This window comes from the organism of the source record quoted next, unplaced genomic scaffold (assembly GCF_019419815.1).
Source record: "Pyrus x bretschneideri cultivar Hongxiangsu unplaced genomic scaffold, Pyrus_bretschneideri_v1 Contig27, whole genome shotgun sequence".
In the NCBI taxonomy this organism is placed as follows: Eukaryota; Viridiplantae; Streptophyta; class Magnoliopsida; order Rosales; family Rosaceae; genus Pyrus; species Pyrus x bretschneideri.
In genome coordinates this window covers 5666767-5687959 of record NW_025999579.1, presented here as the reverse complement: position 1 = coordinate 5687959, position 21193 = coordinate 5666767, and the positions used below count along the sequence as shown (strand labels likewise).

Below are 21193 nucleotides of genomic sequence, written 5' to 3'. Positions count from 1 at the left end.
TTAGCACACCCACACGCCGGCAAGTTCTACCTTTCCCGACTAGGTGAGGCTCGAAATACCATTGCTCATCCTTCCTTTTCAACATTCTAGGTTGTTTTAAAGAATTTAAGTATGTTTTGGGGACGTTTGACAAAGAAAAACCAGCTCGGGGAGACTTCCGCATATCCTGGTGAGATCGTGAAACTTCCAGGCCTTTTTCCGGCCAACTTCGGCCAACTCCGGCCACCATATGTTGTGAAAATGGTACGAAGCTCTTCCTTGTTCCTTGGGCTTCATTTTGGTATATTGCACGACCTGTTTTGGTTACGTTTTGTGGTTGACGACGCTTGGAAAGCTCCGGCTTTCCTCTTCCTTCGGCCTAGAAACGGGCCAAGCCCGACCCGAAAACACTAACCCAGCCCAATCATTGGCCCAAGCTACCCGGCCCAACCTTGAGTCCAGCCTAGAAACCTTTCATCCCAAACCCATAAAACCGGCCCAAAGTCTAGGCCCAGAATCAGCTAGATCGACCCAACCCAAATGGAATATTCTCTGGAATATTCCTAGAATATTCTTTGTGTTGACCTTTACGAAATTTGCCCGGGACCCTTCTTAGGGTAATTCGATGTCATGAATCTGTTTATGACGTTCGTTTCCCGAAATTCAATCGTTATAGTATAGTTTTATTAATTGGTACCTTTATGTGCTTAAGTGTAATTGTTTGTGGCGTTTCCATCCACCCTTGGTTGCACGGCTCTTCGCCAACGGTGTAAGGTGAGGAGACCCTTTCTAAAACGCATATTTTACTATTAGAAATGTATACATGAAAAACATGGTTTAACGATTACGTTTTATGAAACGTTTATGAGTAAATTGGATTTACGCTTTATGATATTCATGCTTTATCGAGTTTACGTTCTTTGTAGTATATATGATTGATGACTATATGCTACAAATAGGTTTTACGATATGACGTTTTAACTATTGAACTCTGATTAAGATAGATATATATATATATATTATAAATATTATGTTAATGTCCTTACATACTTACTTAGTGGTTATTCGTACGGTCCTGCCTACGAGCGATTGATACTTATATGCCTTTGGGTGGGTGTTGTACGAGCCTACGGGCGATTGATACTTATTTTGGCTTTGATCGGGTGATGTAGGGGCCTACAGGTCAATTGATATTTATATTGGCTACGGCCGGGCATTAGGTTGGTGCCTACGGGTGGGAGATATTTATATTGGCTTCAGCCAGGCGTAGGTTGGTGACTTTGGCCAAAAGATACTTATTTATATTGGCTTTAGTCGGGCGTAGATTGGTGGCTTCGGCCGGAAGATATTTATATATTGGCTTCGGCTGGAAGATGTAGTACCTACAGGCAAATGGTACTGTCTACGGGCGAATGATTTGCCTACAGGCGCATGATGTAGAACCTTCAGATGAATGAAGAAGTGTTCTATATGTATATGCCTTACACACACACACACACATAATATGACTTCGTCACCTTCGGATGTCGGCCAGCACGTGCCTACCTTGATGTTTGGTGGATATCGGGATCGGGCGTGTCATTTATACAATCAAATCCTTATATTAACGATGTTAATCTTGCTGTATATAATTAAGTTTATTTATATCAAGAATATTTAAGTTTTTTCAGTAATCTCAGATGAATTAGTTATTTATACGAGCTAGAATGGTAACGTGGTTTGTAACAAAAACAAAGCTTTCACTGTTGGCCCAAATGTTTTTAGGTATACAACTCAATGTGGCGGTCAGATGTCTCTATATTTTTGGATAATACTAATGAATAAAGCACGTGATATAACATTGGTGGACTATTGTCGATCACACTAAAGAATTTCACATATTCTCTCTTGTTTATTTGGCCCCAAAATCAATATTCTGAAAATCAATGAAGTGGCAGTGATTTGGAGAGGCTACAAAAATATAACTCAATGAATGCGACGCAGTGTGTCAAATCTTTTGGTCTCCATCTGCTGTTTCTTCCTGCACTTGAGCTGCGTACTGTAAGTTCCAAAGGATGTCCTCAAAAGATGGACGGCTCGATTCTGGACAAATGCAATTGTTCATTATAGAGATCACGATCGACAGAGACTCTTGTGAGCATGTGGCTAGAATAGCCGGTTCAACTATCTGCTTCCGCCCGTCCTGGCTATTCAGAGATGCCTGCAGCAAATTGTAGAACCATTTTTCGATCAATAAAAGCGCGTACTTATACGGTCATGAAAATCTTGAGAACAATAGGACATGATGAATTCTGCGCATTTTTCGTGTGAAGTGTAAATATTAGTGTAGATAAGCAACAGGTCAGAAGTTAATGAGTTACCATATTATTTTGAAGGATTACTTCTCTTCGAGAAGGCATGGAAGATCCAACAAGAGCCTCCAGTAGTATGTATCCGAAGCTATAAGCATCGTCCTCTAAACTTGTCATTTGCCTGATCAAGACAATGTTAAATGTCAACAACTAAAGAACTCTAGTACAAACCTGCAGAAAGTAGACAGTAAAAATATGGTGTAAATTTTACCATGATGTTAGGCCATCTTTTGCCTGCAAACAAGACAAGTACACAATCAGAACTGCGTGGGCAGAAAAAATTATCGCAGGGGTAAGTGATCATTGAGTCACTATGAGGAGACAAACCGTGGATTTATTGGTTTCTTCTGCTAGAATGGACAGTCCATAGTCACTCAATTTTGCCATACCATGCTCATCGAGCAAGATATTGTTCGTCTTTAGGCGGTTGCAGAAGAAACCAGGAATAATTCCGGTATGTAGGAAGTGCACAGCCTTGGCCACACTAATTAGAATTGCCAATCTCTCCGACCAGTTGAGAACCTTTCCAGGACTATTCCCTACAAAAACATACATAACATTATTGCTATGCTTAGACAACAAAATGATAAGTTTGTGTTTTTCCACCAAGAGTATATTGTGTTTAGGTTTTGAAGATTTACCAGAGAGATGAGCACGGAATGTCCCATTGGGGACATACTCAGACACAAGGTAGACCTTGTTCGGACTGTAATCATCTTGTCCACCACCATCGAGGCAGTGCCCTAAAAGGCAAACCAAATGCTGGTGCCGAAGCTTGGAAAGCAGATCCAACCGAAGTTTAACATTTCGAATTGTGTACTTTTTTGACAAAGGCAGGCACCTTATAGCAACTTGAGTCCCATTGTATAGTCTTCCTTTGTAAAGCTGCATGCCAAAGGAAAGAAAGAGTAAGAACTTAAAGAATATATGTTGTTACGAAAATTATAGTTTCAATTCGTAATTATGTTCTGCATTGAAACTATACCTTCCCATATGAACCTTCACCCAAAAAGGCAGAGCTGTTGAAATTTTTCGTAGCTTCCATCAACTCTTCCAAAGAAAATGTCCGGCACACGGGGAGGCCTTGTATCCCTACCTTTCCATCTTGTGAAATAAATCCTAAATAAGCAAAAAGAACCAACTTGATCAGCTTAAATATTCATTCAATGAAACAAAAAAAGAGAGTACATTCTGGTTAGCGATTGACCTACTTGCACTTGCTAGAAGCTTGGTCGAAAACCCATCTGCTGAATTTTCCTGCACTGATTTATGCAGCAAATTCTGCTCCGATATTCCACGAAGGCAATATCTTCTGCAGAAAATGATAAACCCTAAAACCAGAAGCACACTAAGTACAACTAATCCTAGAATCACTCCCACCAAGATCCCTACATTGTTCCCTCCGGACTCTTTCTTCTTCAGGCTGATCACTTCCTTGCAGTATGCTTGTTCATGCTGGTTTTGCATACCAATGGACAAACAATTCCCACCAAATTTCACAACTCTCTCTTCTGATACGTTTCTTAAGCATGAAGGCAACTTACCCGTCAAACTATTATTCGATATATCGATGAAATTAAGCTTGCTACCGCAGATTAGATTGCCTGAAAGCAAGCCACTCAGCAGATTTGACCCCAAGTTCAAGTAACTAATATTAGGCAAAGAGAAGACTGCAGCAGGAGGTGTGCCTATAAGTGCATTGTGTGACATATCAATGTGTTGAAGTCCACTTAACTTGCCATATTTCACTGGAATCTGGCCGGAGAAGGAGTTTTCGCTGATGGAAAGCATGACCAACCCTTTCGGCATTGGAGGCAACACAGAGTTCAATTTGTTCCTGCTCAAATCTAGCACTTGTAAACTGCTTAGGCTACTAAGACCTTGCAATGTACCTTCCAACTTGTTGTTCCTCAAGCTCAGAGTTGTAAGATTGGAAAGCGAATCAAACCAATCAGGGATAGTATCATTTAAGAAATTCTCATCGATTTTAAAAGTTTGAAGCATTGCCATTGCGGAAATCCTAGGTGGGATTGAACCGAAGAGAAAGTTCGAGCTCAAATCCAGATGTTCAAGGGAAGACAGCCTATGAATCTTATCTGGAAGTTGACCCCAAATGCCCAAAGACACAAGGCTAAGAACTCTCAAACTTTTTAGCCTTGAAAGGGTAGTGACAAAAGAATCCAAAGAAAAAGAATTTGATAAAGTTTGGCTTTGGATTGGAAAGCCGTTGAAGTAGCCGCTTTCTTTGGATTGCTTAATCTTATCACCCTTGATTCTGAGCTCAATTACAAGATTGTCCAAGCATGTAATGTTAACTTGACCAAATGAAGAAATGGAGCAGAAATCTAAGCTGGGATTGTTCCAAATTTCTAGTTGTTTTGGATACTCTAAGTGCTTTCTGAGCTGCAGAAGCACTTGGGTCTGTGAGGATTGGAGTTGATGAGTGCCTAGAAGTAAGAAGCTCCATGCAAAACAGAACAGCAGAAATGATCTGAAACACCCCATTACAAAATCGCTTTTCTCAGAAGTGCTTCATGAAGGAGTTAAGTTTCTGAAATCTGCAAAATAAAAGAACCCAATAAAGCAGGAATTGAAAACTTCCAACCTATATTTAAGAATGATGGTAACTATTTGGGGATCATTAAAGATGAAACACAGTTGTGAGTTATGACAGAATCAGATTGGATAATGGGAAATTTCTGAGATTTTAGAGAAACCGAGATAAGATAAAATACAAAAAAGAAAGTTCATACGAGATAAAAGAAAATAAAATGTCCAAAGTTGAGCATTTGAGAAAGTTTCAACAAACATATGAAGCAGGCAGAAACAGAGAAAAATGAAAGTGAAGTTCTAAGTGGATGATCACACTTGCTTCCTAATACACTGTATTAGATTTTCTTATACGTCGATATTCTAAAATACTCAAATCCTTCACATCCTTCACACACAGGGATTAAGATTGAGTGCAAAGAGACAGACACGTATGGTGGTCAACTAGCTTAAAAATTCAAACTTGAATTCAACGAGGCAAACTCACACTCTAACAACTGGCCTATCCCACGTCTGTAAAACGAGTTTATTAGATGCAATAAGAATTGTGAAATTTTTTAGAAAAATGGATGTAAAAGATGAGAAAGTTTGGAGAGAAAGTGGGTGGCGGGTACCTCCAATGAATGCATTAAAGTTCTCCCACATGGTGTTCTTTCTTGGAAAGAAAAGTGGTTTATCTCCATCATTAATGGAGTAGGCTTTACTTAATATTCTGAAACAGTATTTGCCCTCTCTGCGCAGCAACGAGAGAAGTGGTGGACCTCATGAGACCAACTTGAAAACACAAGAAAAATTGTGGAAGGGAGTTCGTACTTTTTTTATGAAGCAATGACTTATGAACTTGGTATCTTAATTTGTCCTATCGGCTTTCAATTTTGATTTCTGGCCGTCTAATATTTTAAAACATGCTAATTTGTCCACAACTGACAAAATTGTAATCAAGAGTTATTTCCGTTCATCAAACGAGGAATAGCACAACAAAAAGGTGATAAATTTAACAATTCAGAAAAACTTATTTTATAGATTAAGAGCTTATAACTAAACTGAAAGTTGAAGGAGTAAATCAGAACTTTGTAAATTGAGAGAGTCTGGCTTGTTTTTTTTTTTTTTTTTTTTTTTTTTGGTAATTCGATTATGAACACAAAATATGTAAAACAAAAGGGTAAATTGGTAAAAGGAATGCATGTCCTTTGAACTTGTGATTGCTACTTGCCATAACTTTACAGGCTGTGTGCCAAACCAGGACCAAAATCAGCAGCAGACGAAGCCATACAAATTTTCTGAAGCAGTCGGCTAGTTAGAAGATATTTCATATGTACATACTATCATACTAGCACTGCCAAACAAATTGTACTGGATTGGAATGGAAAACTCAAAACTCAAATCTCCATCGCTTTGAATGCGGATTGACGAAATATTAACATTTTCGAACCCTACACAAGTTTTTACAGCTTTAAACACTGCTAGGTAATCTTCGAGATAAATGACAGTGCCAAGAACCTGCAAGATCGTCCAGGTCAATACAACAACAACCACTAAATCTCTGTCCTCTAATGGTACTGTCTGTCATTGGATTTGTTTGCATCTTTTATGAAGTAGCACTTTCAAGTGAATATGTGGTGTGTATGAAAGGGCTAGTTTCTGAGTTTCTGTATTTATTTTTTTAAAATTGTATTTGTTGTGTTGTGAGAATACACAGTCATGGAGAAAGATAGGAAAGTGTTTGGTATTATTCACCTGCCTCTAATAAAAATAAAATAAAAAAACGATTTTTTTAAAGTATGTGTATAATTGTTTCTGCTTTCTAGTGTTTTAAATCTATGCTCTTGAAAAAATTTAAAAAATATACTTTTTTTTTATTTAACGAACACAATTAAGTTTTTTTTTTTTTTTACTTTTTCAAAAATCCACTTTTAGAAAAAATTTAAATAACTTCAAACCCAAGTTCTAAAAAACGCTAGGCGCTAGTCGGGCGGTAGACTAACGCCTAGCACCTAGGTGGCTAGGCGGCTTAGGCGGATTTACATAAATTTACACTATATATTATAAAATATGAGTATATGTGTATAATTTTAGGACTTGTTTTCTAATTTTATACAAAGAATATTGGGCCTAGTTTGTTTTTCTTTGAACAAAATGGACCCAACTTGAAAGAAAAGCCCTTTTTTTCAATTAAACCGACAACTTTTCTGGTTTCTCCAATGCTAGTCCCAATCAACCATCACTTGTTCAGTGGCTCTAGGCTTGCATTTATTATCAACAGATCTCCTCTTCTTTCTCTCTCTGCAAAGAGATCCCCTTCTCTCTCTTTAGTCTTTTTTTTTTTTAATTTTTTTTTATGTCGGACTCTCTCTTTAGTCTTTAGTTATGCCTTTCTTTTCCTCCCATTTTCAATTTTTCTTTCGACTCTCTCTCTCTTCTCTTCAACAGAACGGACGGATCTCTTCAACATATCCCATTCTCTCTCTGTAGTAAAACCCAACGGACGGATTATGTGTATTGTTCATCCTTTTATATTCTCAATCTACTTGGGTTCATTGATTGATGTTGGGTGCAAGAGCGCATGTTTGAAGATTTGGGTTGTGGGTTGTGGATTGTGGGGATGCGAGGGGAGATTAGCAGAGCACCGAACCCCGCCTAGCACAACCTAGGCAGCTGCCTAAATCCTTCTCACCTTACCTGAACGATTTAGCTCGAATCAGATCGGGATTCCACCGCCGAGCGCCTAGGTGCCGCCTAAGCCAATTTTTAGAACACTGCTCAAACCAGCTCTAAATAAAGTGGAAAATGCAAGGCTTTGCTTGTGCTGGTTGCAGAGCATTTTAAAAGTCATTATCCACTTCAACATTAGATTGCATCAGAGGGGGCGTTGAGGGGGTGCGAAAGGTACAGTAGCAGAGGGCCCCAAATTTGAAGGGGCCTCAAAATTTTTGTCACCTAATATTCTATATTTAAAATTGTTTTTGGTATGAAATAATGTTCTATATTCAAAAATTGATTTTGTTAGCACGTTAAATTCTCATCTTACACTCCTTATAAGAATAATTTTTTTTCTTTCTAAATACAAAAATTTAGAGTACAATAAGATATTTTGAGTGCCAATAATACACCATAAAAGACGATATTTTTTTCAATATTATTATATAATAATGTTACATATTCAAGTGAAACTTTGAAGTTAGAGTTTTTGAAATTCGTTTTCTTCTTTGGTTGTTTAAGATTGAACTGCTTTTGATTATTTAGTGAATGTTATGTTTGTAGCTCTTTTTACTTATTATTCATGACATTTTTAAATTGCAATCAGTGAGTGCTAAACTTTGTTTTGATTTAAGTGGTTGTTTTCTAGTGTGACATCCCGTCCCGGAATTATAGAAAACGTACGTATGAAATTACGATTTTGCCCCTAGGATGTTTTTCGTCACGTTGTGGGGTTATTTTGTGTGTGGTGGCAAGTGGAGGGCCACACACACACACTGACTCACTCTCCCTCTCCCTCTATCCCTGTCCCGTGTCTCTCTCTCTCCCTTCTTTCTTCTTCTTCCTTCTGTGAGAGTACGGACACACACCAAGGACCTTCAAACCATCACAGATCGAAGGAACCAACTACACCATTCGACTCGTGAGGTCGAGGCGAGCTCAGCCATACCATTTTCAGGTTCCCAGGAGCGTCGGAGAAGCTCGTTGGACGATTTTGGACGTCGGGAAGGCCTGGTTCGAAGTTGGCCGAGCTTGGAGTTTTTGGACAGTGGTTTCGCATCTAGGTGACACGTACCCAGAGGACGAGCGTGCACACGCGAGACAGGGGGGCTACGACCCTTCTACATACCAGTGAGTGGGCTTTTGTTTTCCGTATATACCTATATACATTTATATTCCCAGAAATTGAATTAAAAAGGGTTATTTGCCTTATGCCATGCACTTTATTATTTATCGTTTATGCATCTTTGCAAGCATTATTTGTGGCATACATATACATATGCATATGTCATATATATTTATATGTGGGTGCTGTGGAGGCATAGGTAAGTGCCAGGTAAGCGTTAATTAACGATTGCATTACATAGTGTTTAGAGATGCTTAGAGAGCTCATAACCTGCACCCCCGGTGTTAGTGCTCCCGCCCAGAGTAGGGCACAGTCCTTCACGTGTTGTTCACCTCCCGCACCACACGCTCAGCTTGGATCCAAGTTAGGTGCATAGGCATGTCGTACAGACCACATTAGGTGGTTCCGACTCGTAGGTGACCCGCGATTATTCGCACAGCCTTCACGTGATCGTAGCACTAGAGCGTATATATGTATTATACCCAGGCCTGTCGTACAGACCACCTAGAGTGGTTCCGACTCGTGGGCAGGTTCAGTTGTTGAGTTTGAGATTGAGCTCTATATGCAGCCGTACAGGTCACGTTAGGTGACTCCGGCTGCCAGATGTTATGTTATTGATATGATTCATACCTGAGCACATACATTTCATTACGAGGTTTTGACATGGCATATCTTGAGCATGATTGGCATACCCTTGAGCATGTTGGGCATATCTATACATACGTACATATGTTTATTTTCTGGGAAGTATACAGGTTTTACGGTGAGGGGTTAGAATGTATTTTATGAAATGGTTTTCAAAGAGCTTTGTTTTTGCCCACTCACGCTTTTGTTTTGCGCCCCTCCAGGTTCTAGTTGCTTAGCCGTTGCGGTGGTTTCCCTTGAGAGCTTTCCGGCGTTCTGACAGACACTCCACATTGTAGGGTCGCCTTCGGGCGTACTACTGTTGTCGTTTTATTTGGACTGCTATAGACCTGCTCTGAATTTGTATCGCACTAACTAGCACTTATTCTAGTACTTGTATGCTAGTTTTTAATTATTCGTACCTTTATATTACTACTTACTAGCTTCCGCACGTGCACATGGCTACGTCACCTTTGAGTGACGGCCAGCACGCTCCGATCTCGGTCGGGGTGTGTCATAGCATCAATACATTGTCCTACATTTTTTAAGACTTATCTTAAGGAGGGGCGCTTTTATAAATTTCGCACAGGGCCCCCAAAATCTTAGAGACGGCCCTGGATTGCAGATACCACATATGATGTGGTGGGTGCCAAATTTATGTCAATCAAACATGTTTAAGTTACTCCTAGTGCAGCTGGACGTAACTAAGTTGATTTATTCTCGTAGTTTCAATTAACATATAGGGTGAAATACGAGAGAATCTTTTGACATCGTTGTAGCACTATTATAATATATATGGACACAAGTGTTTTAACATCGTGATCTTATGGTTAAATATGAAAAAAATAAATCGACTATATATGTGTAATACTCAAATTAGTCCGATATTCCATTATACGGCCTACTACTTTGGTCAAAATTATTCAATAACTTTTTATCTTATCCGACTAAAATAATTAGTACGCTCAAATTGAGGCTTATGAAAAGCCCACATCAATCGTGCAAGTCATTAGTCTGGGATGAGGGCTCCCCACGAAATAGAAAAATAGAGTAGAAGTGGGAAAAGAACCCCATCATACGACATCTCTTTTTTACTTCTTCTATTTTCTTCTATCATATTTGTCTTCTTTTTTCTCTCTTCTTGTATGAAATACAATTGAAAAGTCTTGGCAGCCTTCAACATTACCACACACTATCCTGCATCCACCCTCGATGTAACGACCCGTTTTGAAAATTGCACTTTTATTAGTTAAAATTACGAAAATAACCCTAATGACGGAAAGGTTGACCTTCGTTGACTTTTGTCCATTGACGTATTAGAATTTTTTCGTTTATTTTATTTCCGTAGTTCTCATCGATACGAATGCGTAGGCACGCTCAAAATCGAGGTTGTCCCACATGTGAACCAAACGGCCACATGTGCTCAACATCACTCTGTTATGTTGTTCACATGTTTGGCTCGAAAAATTCGCCACACGTGAGGAGGGTTTTGAGAATGAGTCTCACATTGATGAAATGAGAGACCTTGCATGGGCTTATAAGAGGTTGGACTACTCTCTATATTGCCAATTGATTTTATGATGGAATCTCAACTTTCTTTGTGGAGATATTTCATATGTGCATACAATCATACTAGCACTGCTAAACAAATTTTACTGGATCGGAATGGAAAACTCAAAACTCAAATCTCGATCGCTTCGAATGCGGATTGACGAAATATTAACGTTTTCGAACTGATGAGCAACCCTATACAACTTTTTACAGCTTTAAACACTGCTAGGTAATCTTCGAGATAAATGACAGTGCCATGAACCTGCAAGATCGACCGGGTCATTACAACAAGAACCACTAAATCTCAGTCCTCTAATGGTACTGTCTGTCATTGGATTGGTTGCATCTTTTCCGGAGTAGCACTTTCAAGTGAACATGTGGTGTGTATATTTAAGGGCTAGTTTGGAGTTTCTGTAGTTTTTTTATTTATTTTTGAATGTACTTGTTGTCTTGTGAGAATACACAGTCGTAAAAAAAAAAGATAAGTCTTTGATATTGTTCACCAACTTCTAATATAACAAAAAAAAAAAAAAGAAAAAAAAAAAAAAAAAAAAGAAGCATTTTTTTAGAAGTACGTGTGTAATTATTTCTGCTTCCTGCTGTTTTAAACATATGATTTTAAGAAGAAGAAAAAATACTATTTTTTTATTTAACGAACAGAATTTAGTCTTAACTTTTTTAAGAATCTACTATTAGAAAAAAAATTTAAATAACCCCAAACCAGTCCTAAGTAAAGTCGGAGAAAATGCATTTGCTTGTGCTGGTTGCAGAGCGATTTAAAAGTCCTTATCCACTTCAACAGTAGATTGCAGATATCACATATGCTGGTGGTGGGTGTCAAATTTATGTCAATCAAACATGTTAAAGTTACTCCTTGAGCAACTAGACGTAGCTAAGTTGATTTATTCTCATAGTTTCGATTAACATATAGGGTGAAATACGGGAGAATTTTTTGGCATTGTTGTAGCACTGTTATAATATAGATGGACAATGAGGTCATATTAAAAGGTTAGAATTAATAAATGATACAAGTGTTATAACATGGTGATCTAATGGTCAAATACGAAAAGATAAATCGACTAACGGCCTATTAATTTAGTTAATACTATTCGATAACTTTTTGTCTTATTTGACTAAAATAGTAGTACGGTCCAAGTTATCAAACTAGACCTATGAAAACCCCACATCAATCATGCAAGTTGTTAAGTGTGGGATGAGGGCTTCCCATGAAACCGAACAATAGAGTAGTAGTGGGAAAAAAAAAAAAAAAAAAAAAAAAAAAAAAAAAACCATCGTACGACATCTAAGGTCATTTTCAACCGAAGGAAGTCAAAGGACCATGTTTGGCTCTATAGCCTTGCAAAAAATTATATTTTAATAAACAATATCAGACCATATTGTATACCATCTCCAACCGAGGGGACTATAGGCCAAACATAACCCCCTCAATAATTTATTATTTTAATTGAATTAATATGGTTAATTAAATTAAACTACCATATTTAAATAAGATTTTTGGACATATTTTAAGTGTCACTTGTCGTTAAATGAATAAGCCTCCGAATTTCTTATCTTTATATAATCTCAATAATTTTTTAGATAGTATGGAATAGTGAAACGTATGTGAGAAATGGTATAGAAATGGCTTAGGTATTTATAGAAAAAAAAAAATCAAATTTCAACGGTAACCTGATGTTAGCATGACTTCAGCTAGCCGTTGCTAGCTAGCGTCATGCTAACGCCAGGTAGCCATTGGATGGCAAGTGGGCTGGGCTGAAGGGCTGGCTGGAAATGGGCAACCCGCTGACCTAATTTGGGTGTTTTGGCCTAATGGGGCCCACAAGCCCTTTGGCCTAGCTCTCAGTTGAAGACGATTTTCGTGTCATTCCGAACTTTTTTTAGCCCTATAACCCTTTGATGGGGTCGATTGGAGATGGCCTAATGACCCCACTTGGATGGTAATCTCGTAATTTTCTAATGTATGATATTCATGTATTGTCTACATAGCACCAAACATTACAGCAGGATCGATATTGAACGCATGTAATCATGCCTACATAGAACCCTTTCCACTATAGATCCATAAAAATGGTAAAACACTAAACTATAGAAAATCACCAGTGAAGGAGCCAGCATGGAGTCATTGGTTGTCTTTGATCCGAATAATTTAAAAAAAAAAATCATGTATATTTGTTTGTATATTGTATCTGACCCTTGTAGACAACTAGAGGAAACTAGATTACAACCTCCTCTTCATACTTCTTCTATTTTCTTCTATCGTATTTGTCTTCCTTTTTTCTCTTCTTGTATGAAATACAATTGAACGACCTTGGCAGTTTTCAACATTACTCCATCCTACATTCACCCTCGACAAGCCTCTACAAGTAATAGTAGTTGGCGACATATGTTGGCATAAACTTTCGGCATATATTGACATGAATTGGCATGTGTCTACTTGGTGCTCGATGAAATGGCCAAATAAAATTTTTTTGTCGATATTATGATCTCATTATTTGAAAACCCTGGCTACGCCACAGATGATCACTACATGATTAATACTTTGGTCACTATACGGGTAACACGATAGTAGTAGTACTCTATCTTGTTTCATGAACGGTGAAGTAGAATCTCTGTTAAGGAGCTAGTCTTGTATGTATCGAACATATATATGTTGCGTCCCATCTTTCATACAACAACAATAACAAAAAACCTTATCAAACTAAGTGGGTTTGGTTGTATATATCCTAGAATGTCATTGCGCTCGGTTTTGTGCCACGTTTTCTATTAGCTTTAAGTACTCCATGTCTTTTCTTATTCTCTTTCCAAGTCTTCCTAGGTCAAGTTTCTATCTTGTAATCATATCATTTAACCAGAGCATTTGCAGATCCTTGATTCACATGTCTAAATCATCTTAACTGATTTTCTCTCATTTTATATTTAATCACAGCTACTCCTACTTTACCCAGGATATCTTCGTTCTTAATTGTGTCTTTCCTCGTATGCCTACTTATCTAATGAAATATTCTCATCTCCGCTACACTCATTTTTTGTACTTAATGATTCTTAACTGCTAAAATTTCATGCCATAAAACATTGTTGATAATATAATATGTTAAACTGTTTCATGAACGGTGAAGCAAAATCTCTATTAAGAAGCTAGTCTTGTATGGATAGAAACACATTATATATATATATATATATATATATATATATTATGTCCCACCCTCCATAATAGACTTCTTGGCCAAAATCAGATAAGGCTAAGACTTGGGAACACAAAGCTGCATCCTGCATGGTCAAATGTAGTGGCCAGGACAAAAAACAGAGTCCTGTATATCGTCTTCATATTTACCTTTCAGACGGACCTACCAATTCTTGGTTTCACCTTTAGTATCATGAAATACCTTTATGACATAAGCATTTTATCATCAAAATGAAAATAATGAAATAACAATTTAGATGCTTCGCAATAGTTGACGGCTTCAAATTCAACTTATTCACGAGGAAATCCATCAGTTGACGGATATTCTTCACTGATCATACACAAAGATTGCGATCTGAACGCTGCAAAAATTTAATCGAAAGAAACCTGAACTTGTATAAGTTTCCAACTTCTGCTCCCATAACGCCTTACTCATACCCACTAATACAAATAATAGTTTGCACGACAAAGCATAGTTCGTCGCGCAAAGTAAAAAAATGTCACCTGAAAATTAATCCAACGAAAACTTCATCGCGCACAAACTGTCATGCAAAGGTCGTGAAAGCAGAGTTTGCGCGACAAAGGCGTAACCTGCGTCTCTCAAAAGGTCTTTGTGCGACGACAATACCTGCGTTACGCAAAAAATTTCATGTGACGTATCTTGTTCTCGTTGTCGCCCCCCCCCCCCCCCCCTCTTTTTTTTGATAAAATATTTTTTATTTAATTTTTTATAAATATTTAATTAAATTATAAACAATAATTAATAAACCAATAAAAATATTTAATTATAAAATATATGAAAATGTACATATAAGCTGTCCGAACATAAAAGAAAAAACTACAAGTAGTTGTCTGGGTTTGATGCATCATGCTACTGGGTATCGATTGGGCGAAGTGGCTAGGAGGATGAAGGTGGAGCAAGATTAGGTGCTGGCATCGGGATTTGGAGGCCGTACATCTGTAAGGCCCGTAAGATCATGCTCAACTTCTCGCCCTGGGCCGCAATCTTCTCACCCTGGGCCGCAATCTTAGCTTTTAGGGTTTCCACTTCCTTCGTCAGGGCAATGACCTGTCCTGTGGTCGGTCTGGAAGAGGAGGCACCCATCTCACGAACCCGCACCTTCCCCATACCTCGAACAACCTTGCCATGATGATGACCAAGCTTCTGATCCAAAACGAAACTACAACTAGTAGAGATGCTGCTATGCTGCTGCGAGGTAGCCGCTCCACGATGTCGCGAGTCATACGCAATCTTGATCATTTTTTTGGACATACGTACGTTGTGTGTCGGCTTCAACATTCGATTAGGCCCCTTAGTGTTTTTTTCAGCTGCCCAAAATAACTTAAATGGTGAAAACCCTAATCTTAAATTTCTACATAAAATTCGGCAAAACCTCCCTTAATAGTATATCATTTCCTAAAACCTGAAAATAGTAAAATAACATTAATTCACACCCACATCACATTTTCACAATGCAACAAATTTTCACAATCATAAAAATAATAGTTTTAAAATGAAAAAAATACAACGTAGTGAGAATTAGAAAAAACTACCTGGCTGGGAGCCCCCACCCTCGATTGTGGATGTCGAGGAAGTGTGATCAGAAGGCTTCGGATGGCGGCGGCCCCGGTGAGGCCGCTGTGCACTGAGCGGCTGAATCGACACTGATGACGTCGATGATGCAGGCACCTGGGATGCCCTAGGAGTAGCCTCAGTAAGGGATGTAGGCTCCCCAATCAATGGAGCACTCACGGCTGAAGCAGTAGGTGCTGAAAATGCAGGAGGCGCATTGGTCACACCCCGACGACGAGTGATCAACTGTGACATCTATACAATTTTTGAACCATAAAAATATAACATTAAAAACTAATCATTTCTTGCATTTGAAACTAATCGATTAGCAACCAAAGTAGCATCATATCCTTTATTGCATTTGTTCACATATATATAAAGCAGTATTGCAAAGGTAGAAAGAATACTAATTCAAAAGTAGTTTTGGTTGATCAACTCCAAACACATGTTTTACTTGAAATAGCTGAAACAATAAATATAAAAATACACACATGTATAGTTTCATGCCGTGCAAACTAGGTTCATTTAGTTTCCTAATATAAATCCACACATATATACTAAGAAATATGAATATATACTAGCTATTATGCATATCGTACCCCCTATGACCTGCCCATGGCCTAGGCTCCACCACGGCGCTAAGCTGATAACTACATTCTTTCATATGCATAACAATCAAAAACCTATGTATTAAAGCAAATGGAATGAGTATAACTACACTAGGACAAACAATACTTAGGAAAAGAATGAAAGCAACAGCGCACCACAAGCCATAAACACACTAGAAAATCGTAACCTATCAGACCTTAAAGTTTGAATTTTGAAGAGCACGCCATTCTAGAATATCCAGAACGACATATAAAACCATTATGCAGAAAAAACATATAATCCATAGAGATACAAATTTCACAAATTTGTGGGACTTGCTGTGCAAAGCAAAACTCAAGCCTCACAATTGATCACAAGCAGAAACATATGATTGAATTCAGGTTTACAATCATAAAGTTCTGTGGGTACAGCACTTCATTAACTACGGAAGGCAACTACTACCCTCAAAGTCTTATTGATTCATAAGACTTACAAAATAGATAGATGTTTTACACAGAAATCACACATCAAAATGCCATAACTGGAAAATCAAATAATGGCACTTAATATCAATTATAACAACCGAAACACCAATACAAGCCGTAAAATAGTACGATTCTTCAAGCTTTATCACATTAAAGTTCAGCTTCCACTTCATTACATTTAATAGTTATCAAAGCAAATTGAAAGCTTAAGTAAACACTCTTGCATTCAAGATTCATAAATGGCTTTCAAGTCCCAGTACAAGGTAAACGACTAAGTTTAAATGAGCATACCAAATTCTACTACTCCATAAATTTTACAGCAACCTATTTCCAGAAATTCATAATAACAAGAAAATAAATTAATTTATTAAATTTTTTGTACTCGAAAAGATAACAAATTATAAAGGAAAAAGAATGAGAAAAAGGAAAATCAGCAAAAGTAAAGCTAGCTGAAGACAGCAAACAAGTACAGACCTTCCATATTAGCAATCACCATTGTCATCCATAGTGGATGAGCTACCAAGATCAACCAGAGACAAACTGAATTCCCAACCCTTTCTCTCCATTTCTCTCACTTGCCTTTTAGAAGTCTCAGATCCAAATGGTATCTCACCCCCAAACACACCATCCCAGAAACCCCCCAAAACCACCCAACTCACTCAGATTACCAAATCCCAGCTCACAAATCTCACCCTAACAACAAACCCACCATTACCCGCTTCCCCAAATCACAAAAATCACCCACCCTACCAAAATCAAAACCCTAAGGTCTCACCAATTAAAAAAATCACAGATTTGCAACCATTCCATTTGCTTTCTCTGCTACCCTTTTCGCCAAACAACCCACTAATTATCATATGTCGAACGATTAAAGCAAAAAGCAAAACATTGAGAGAGAGAGAGAGAGAGAGAGATGTGAAGGGACCTTCGGAATTGAGGAAACGGCGAGGAATTCCGACGGAGGTTGGAGCGGAGGAGCAGATGGGTGGGTAGTGGCTGCTGTCTTCCTTCGTCTTTGTCTTCGTCTAACGGAGTAGGAGAGGAGCGAGACGAAGTGAGAGAGGGACCCCCGAACTTGTCTTTTCATCTGGTACATACCAGATCATGAGATTATAATAATTTTTAAATCATTTCTACTGTTAATTCATATTTATATATTTAAATAATTATTTGCTTCCATACAATACATATTGTGAGGTATTTGCAGCACGTTTTTCTGGTCTTGGGACAACTTTAGACTCAAAACTAAGCATGTCTTGAGGATGGTACTGCTTCTCTTGCATGGTGGATACGATATAATTTTTCCTCGTGCACAAGCTTTTTATGAATTTTATTGTATATATTCGGCAACGTCTGATAGCAGATTTTCATATAGTTGATTCATGGTTGAGACATCCCACCCGATCAAGTGATAATATAAACCAATCGTACGTAATTAGGTTAGTTTTTCCCTTTTGATTGGATGGTGATGTAAGGTAAGATAGTTTATATGTAAGAGAATTTTAACTAATGATGTATTCATACCTCTCAATAGCTCCAGTAAAGAGCTAGTTCTTCTTATGTTCCATATGCAACATAAACGTCATCGATAATGGATGTAATAGCAGTAACTTTGCAAGATTAGGATTCTCTCTCTTCCTCTTTCCATTCATTTTTATCCTCTCTTCTTCCATTTTCTATGTTGTTTTTCTCTTTCTAAAAAAAATGAATATAAGATATTGACGTAATTTAATTGAGATCGAGTGGCTGCCGTCTGGATTGTTTTCCAATTGCACCCTCATTTTGTCCAATTAAAAAGAGTAATTTGGGAAAATTTTTTTAAAAAAAACGCCTACTTTTTTCAATTACATCGTAAAAATTTTAACAAATTGCATAACGTATGTATACATGATGACATCGTGCTCTTGGTTTTTGCACAACGACTCCATTATGGCGTCGCACAAGTTATATTTTTGAGATAAAAAATTATTATAAAATTTACTGAAAATGTGACTTTACTCTCTTCAAATTCAATTTTGATTACCATAAAACCCACAATAATATATTTTTCTAACATAAACCAGATCCGAACTACAATAATAAATTTAAAGCTACTTAATAAATATATATACCATTCAATTTCTTAAATGTTATAAACAAAAAATCACAATTTAATGGTTATTTTAACTCTGATTTTAATGATTTTTTACAGCTACATTTCTTGACCCTATATGAATACAATGAATGAATTCGATCTTCAATTTAAAATATGTATACTAGTGGATACCACAAAATCTTATGTTATACTTAATGAAATATAAATAAACTTTAAGTGTTAGTGAATCTATTGTTTTGATGGGATACGCATTCTTCGAAACTAGTTTCAACGATCCAACCAGCAAACTTGTTTGTATATACTTCAACATAGCATACACCAAAAATCGCAAAAAACAAACATTCATAGATCAAGTAATGGGACAAAACTTTTCGACGGTTAAAAACGGAAAATCACGATTTAACGGTTATTTTAACTCCGATTTTGATGATTTTTTACAGCTACATTCTTTGACCCTATATGAATACAATGAATGAATTCGATCTTCAATTTAAAATATTTACGCTAGTGGATACCACAAAATCTTATGTGATACTAATGAAAGTATAAATAAACTCTAAGTGACACACCCCGATCCTGATGTTTGAAGGACAACGGGATGGCCACATGCTGGCCGACACCCGAGAGTGACACAAACCATTTGATGAATGCATATGTCGAGAACATGTGAAACATGCATAAAAATTTTGTATGTAACTATGCAATGTAATATTCAAATACAAACCTTACAAGATAATATAATAATATTCAACTGCCAACAAAATAACAATGATAATGCATGACATGTTCAGAGCATACTACTAATTTAGAATACAAGTGGAAGGTAAAATAGAAGGTGTTATTACAAGAGACGTCCAACGCAGAGTAGAGGGCACAAGTTCACTGATATGGGAATGCCTCATTGTAAGATCCCACATCACCCAGGGGAGTGATCCTTATATGTATATTCTCATCCTTACTTAGCACGAGGCCTTTTGGGAGCTCACTGGCTTTGGGTTCCATGAGAACTTCGAAGTTAAGTGAGTAGCGCACGAGAGCACTCCCATGATGGGTGACCTATTGGAAAGTTCTCATGTTAGTTCCCAGAAACAAAAGCGTGAGGGCGTGGTTGAGGCCCAAAGCAGACAATATCATGCTACAATGGTGAAGCGGGCCCGAGATGTGGTGGACCTCAGGCGGGGATGTGATAATTTGGTATCAGAGCCTAACCCTAACTGTGGTGTGCCAACGAGGACGTCGGGTCCCTAAGGTACCGTTTGGTACGTGGGACGGGACGGAACAGAGTGGACAAGGCATTCCGTCCCACGTTTGGTGCGCCTAAAACGGGTGGAATGAGCTGTTCCACAGAACGAGTTTTGGGTGAATGTTCATTCCACCTCACCCCCCTGGAACGACTCGTTCCACATCCATGGAACACAAAATTATAACCTCTCCGTCTCCTTCTTCTTCCTCCTTGTTTCCATCCAAAGGCATCTTTGCTCCCGCTCCGTTCCTTTCCGTCATGTCCCGTCCCATTCCGTTCCGCCCCGTCCGGTCTGCATACCAAACGATACCTAAGGGGGGGTGGATTGTAAGATCCCACATCGCCTAGGGGAGTGATCCTTATATGTATATTCACATCCCTACCTAACACGAGACCTTTTGGGAGCTCACTGGCTTCGGGTTCCATGGAAACTTCGAAGTTAAGCGAGTAGTGCACGAGAGCACTCCCAAGATGGGTGACCCATTGGGAAGTTCTTGTGTGAGTTCCCAGAAACAAAACCGTGAGGATGTGGTTAGGGCACAAAGCGGACAATATCGTGCTACGATGGTGGAGTGGGCCCGGGATGTGGTGGACCCCTAGCTGGGATGTGACACTCGTAGCTCAGATCGTATGCCTCATTCCTAGGTTCTGAGGGGGCTCAAAACAAAATATAAGTGAACCAAGTTACATATAAATAATACTAAAACATTTATTCTTCGACGTATTAACCCATATTTTAGAAAACTTAATAGTATAATAAGTAATAGGTTTTCCAAAAACCCTAGCATGCCATAAAACCTTTCATAAAACATATATCATATATAATGTGCTTAATAGTGGTATCATAAACGACCGAAACCACTACATCACCCGATCGAAGCCATATATAAATATCTTCCACCCGAAGCCACTACGTCACCTGATCGAAGCCATATATAAATATCTTCCGACCGAAGCCATATATAAATATCATTCGCCTATAGGCATATAGTATGAATAACCACTAAGTAAGCACATAAAATCATGAACATATTCTTTCCAAAATATATCTCATTGGAGCTTAATAGCTCAAACATTATATAATAAATATCTCAGTAAATAGTTATTCTATAAAGCATGAAATATCATA

The 21193-nt window shown here is 38.0% G+C and overlaps 2 protein-coding genes across 4 annotated transcripts; both read right to left on the bottom strand.

The window, feature by feature from the left end:
- Positions 1-1758: 1758 nt before the first annotated feature.
- On the bottom strand, positions 1759-5796 carry LOC103950031 (probable inactive leucine-rich repeat receptor-like protein kinase At3g03770). Of its 2 annotated transcripts, XM_009361183.3 has the most exons (8): positions 5495-5796; positions 3542-4888; positions 3316-3449; positions 2972-3215; positions 2658-2869; positions 2542-2564; positions 2340-2451; positions 1759-2179 (listed from the first exon to the last, which is right to left on the bottom strand). In XM_009361183.3, exons 2-8 carry the CDS (start codon positions 4833-4835, stop codon positions 1967-1969), a joined length of 2232 nt encoding a protein of 743 aa, XP_009359458.2. In that variant the 5' UTR covers positions 4836-4888; positions 5495-5796; the 3' UTR covers positions 1759-1966. The 2 variants fall into 2 exon arrangements, with proteins under 2 accessions (XP_009359458.2, XP_048443455.1); XM_048587498.1 differs by having other exon boundaries at positions 3542-5796.
- A 9048-nt stretch (positions 5797-14844) lies between these two features.
- On the bottom strand, positions 14845-17956 carry LOC103950034. Of its 2 annotated transcripts, none has more exons than XM_048587508.1 (3): positions 17652-17956; positions 15635-15908; positions 14845-15504 (listed from the first exon to the last, which is right to left on the bottom strand). In XM_048587508.1, exons 1-3 carry the CDS (start codon positions 17820-17822, stop codon positions 15491-15493), a joined length of 459 nt encoding a protein of 152 aa, XP_048443465.1. In that variant the 5' UTR covers positions 17823-17956; the 3' UTR covers positions 14845-15490. The 2 variants fall into 2 exon arrangements, with proteins under 2 accessions (XP_048443465.1, XP_018503658.2); XM_018648142.2 differs by having other exon boundaries at positions 14845-15409; positions 17652-17837.
- Between the last annotated feature and the right edge of the window lie 3237 nt (positions 17957-21193).

Coding starts and splice junctions, on each gene's coding strand:
- LOC103950031 (XM_048587498.1), bottom strand. CDS start 4,835: ATGGGGTGTTTCAGATCATTTCTGCTGTTCTGTTTTGCATGGAGCTTC. Junction 2,870..2,971: donor ATTCCGTGCTCATCTCTCTG/GTAAATCTTCAA, acceptor ATGTTTTTGTAG/GGAATAGTCCTGGAAAGGTT. Junction 2,180..2,339: donor TAATCCTTCAAAATAATATG/GTAACTCATTAA, acceptor AATTTGCTGCAG/GCATCTCTGAATAGCCAGGA.
- LOC103950034 (XM_018648142.2), bottom strand. CDS start 17,822: ATGTACCAGATGAAAAGACAAGTTCGGGGGTCCCTCTCTCACTTCGTC. Junction 15,909..17,651: donor CCGTTTCCTCAATTCCGAAG/GTCCCTTCACAT, acceptor AAAATTGTATAG/ATGTCACAGTTGATCACTCG. Junction 15,410..15,634: donor GGGTGGGGGCTCCCAGCCAG/GTAGTTTTTTCT, acceptor TATTTTGGGCAG/CTGAAAAAAACACTAAGGGG.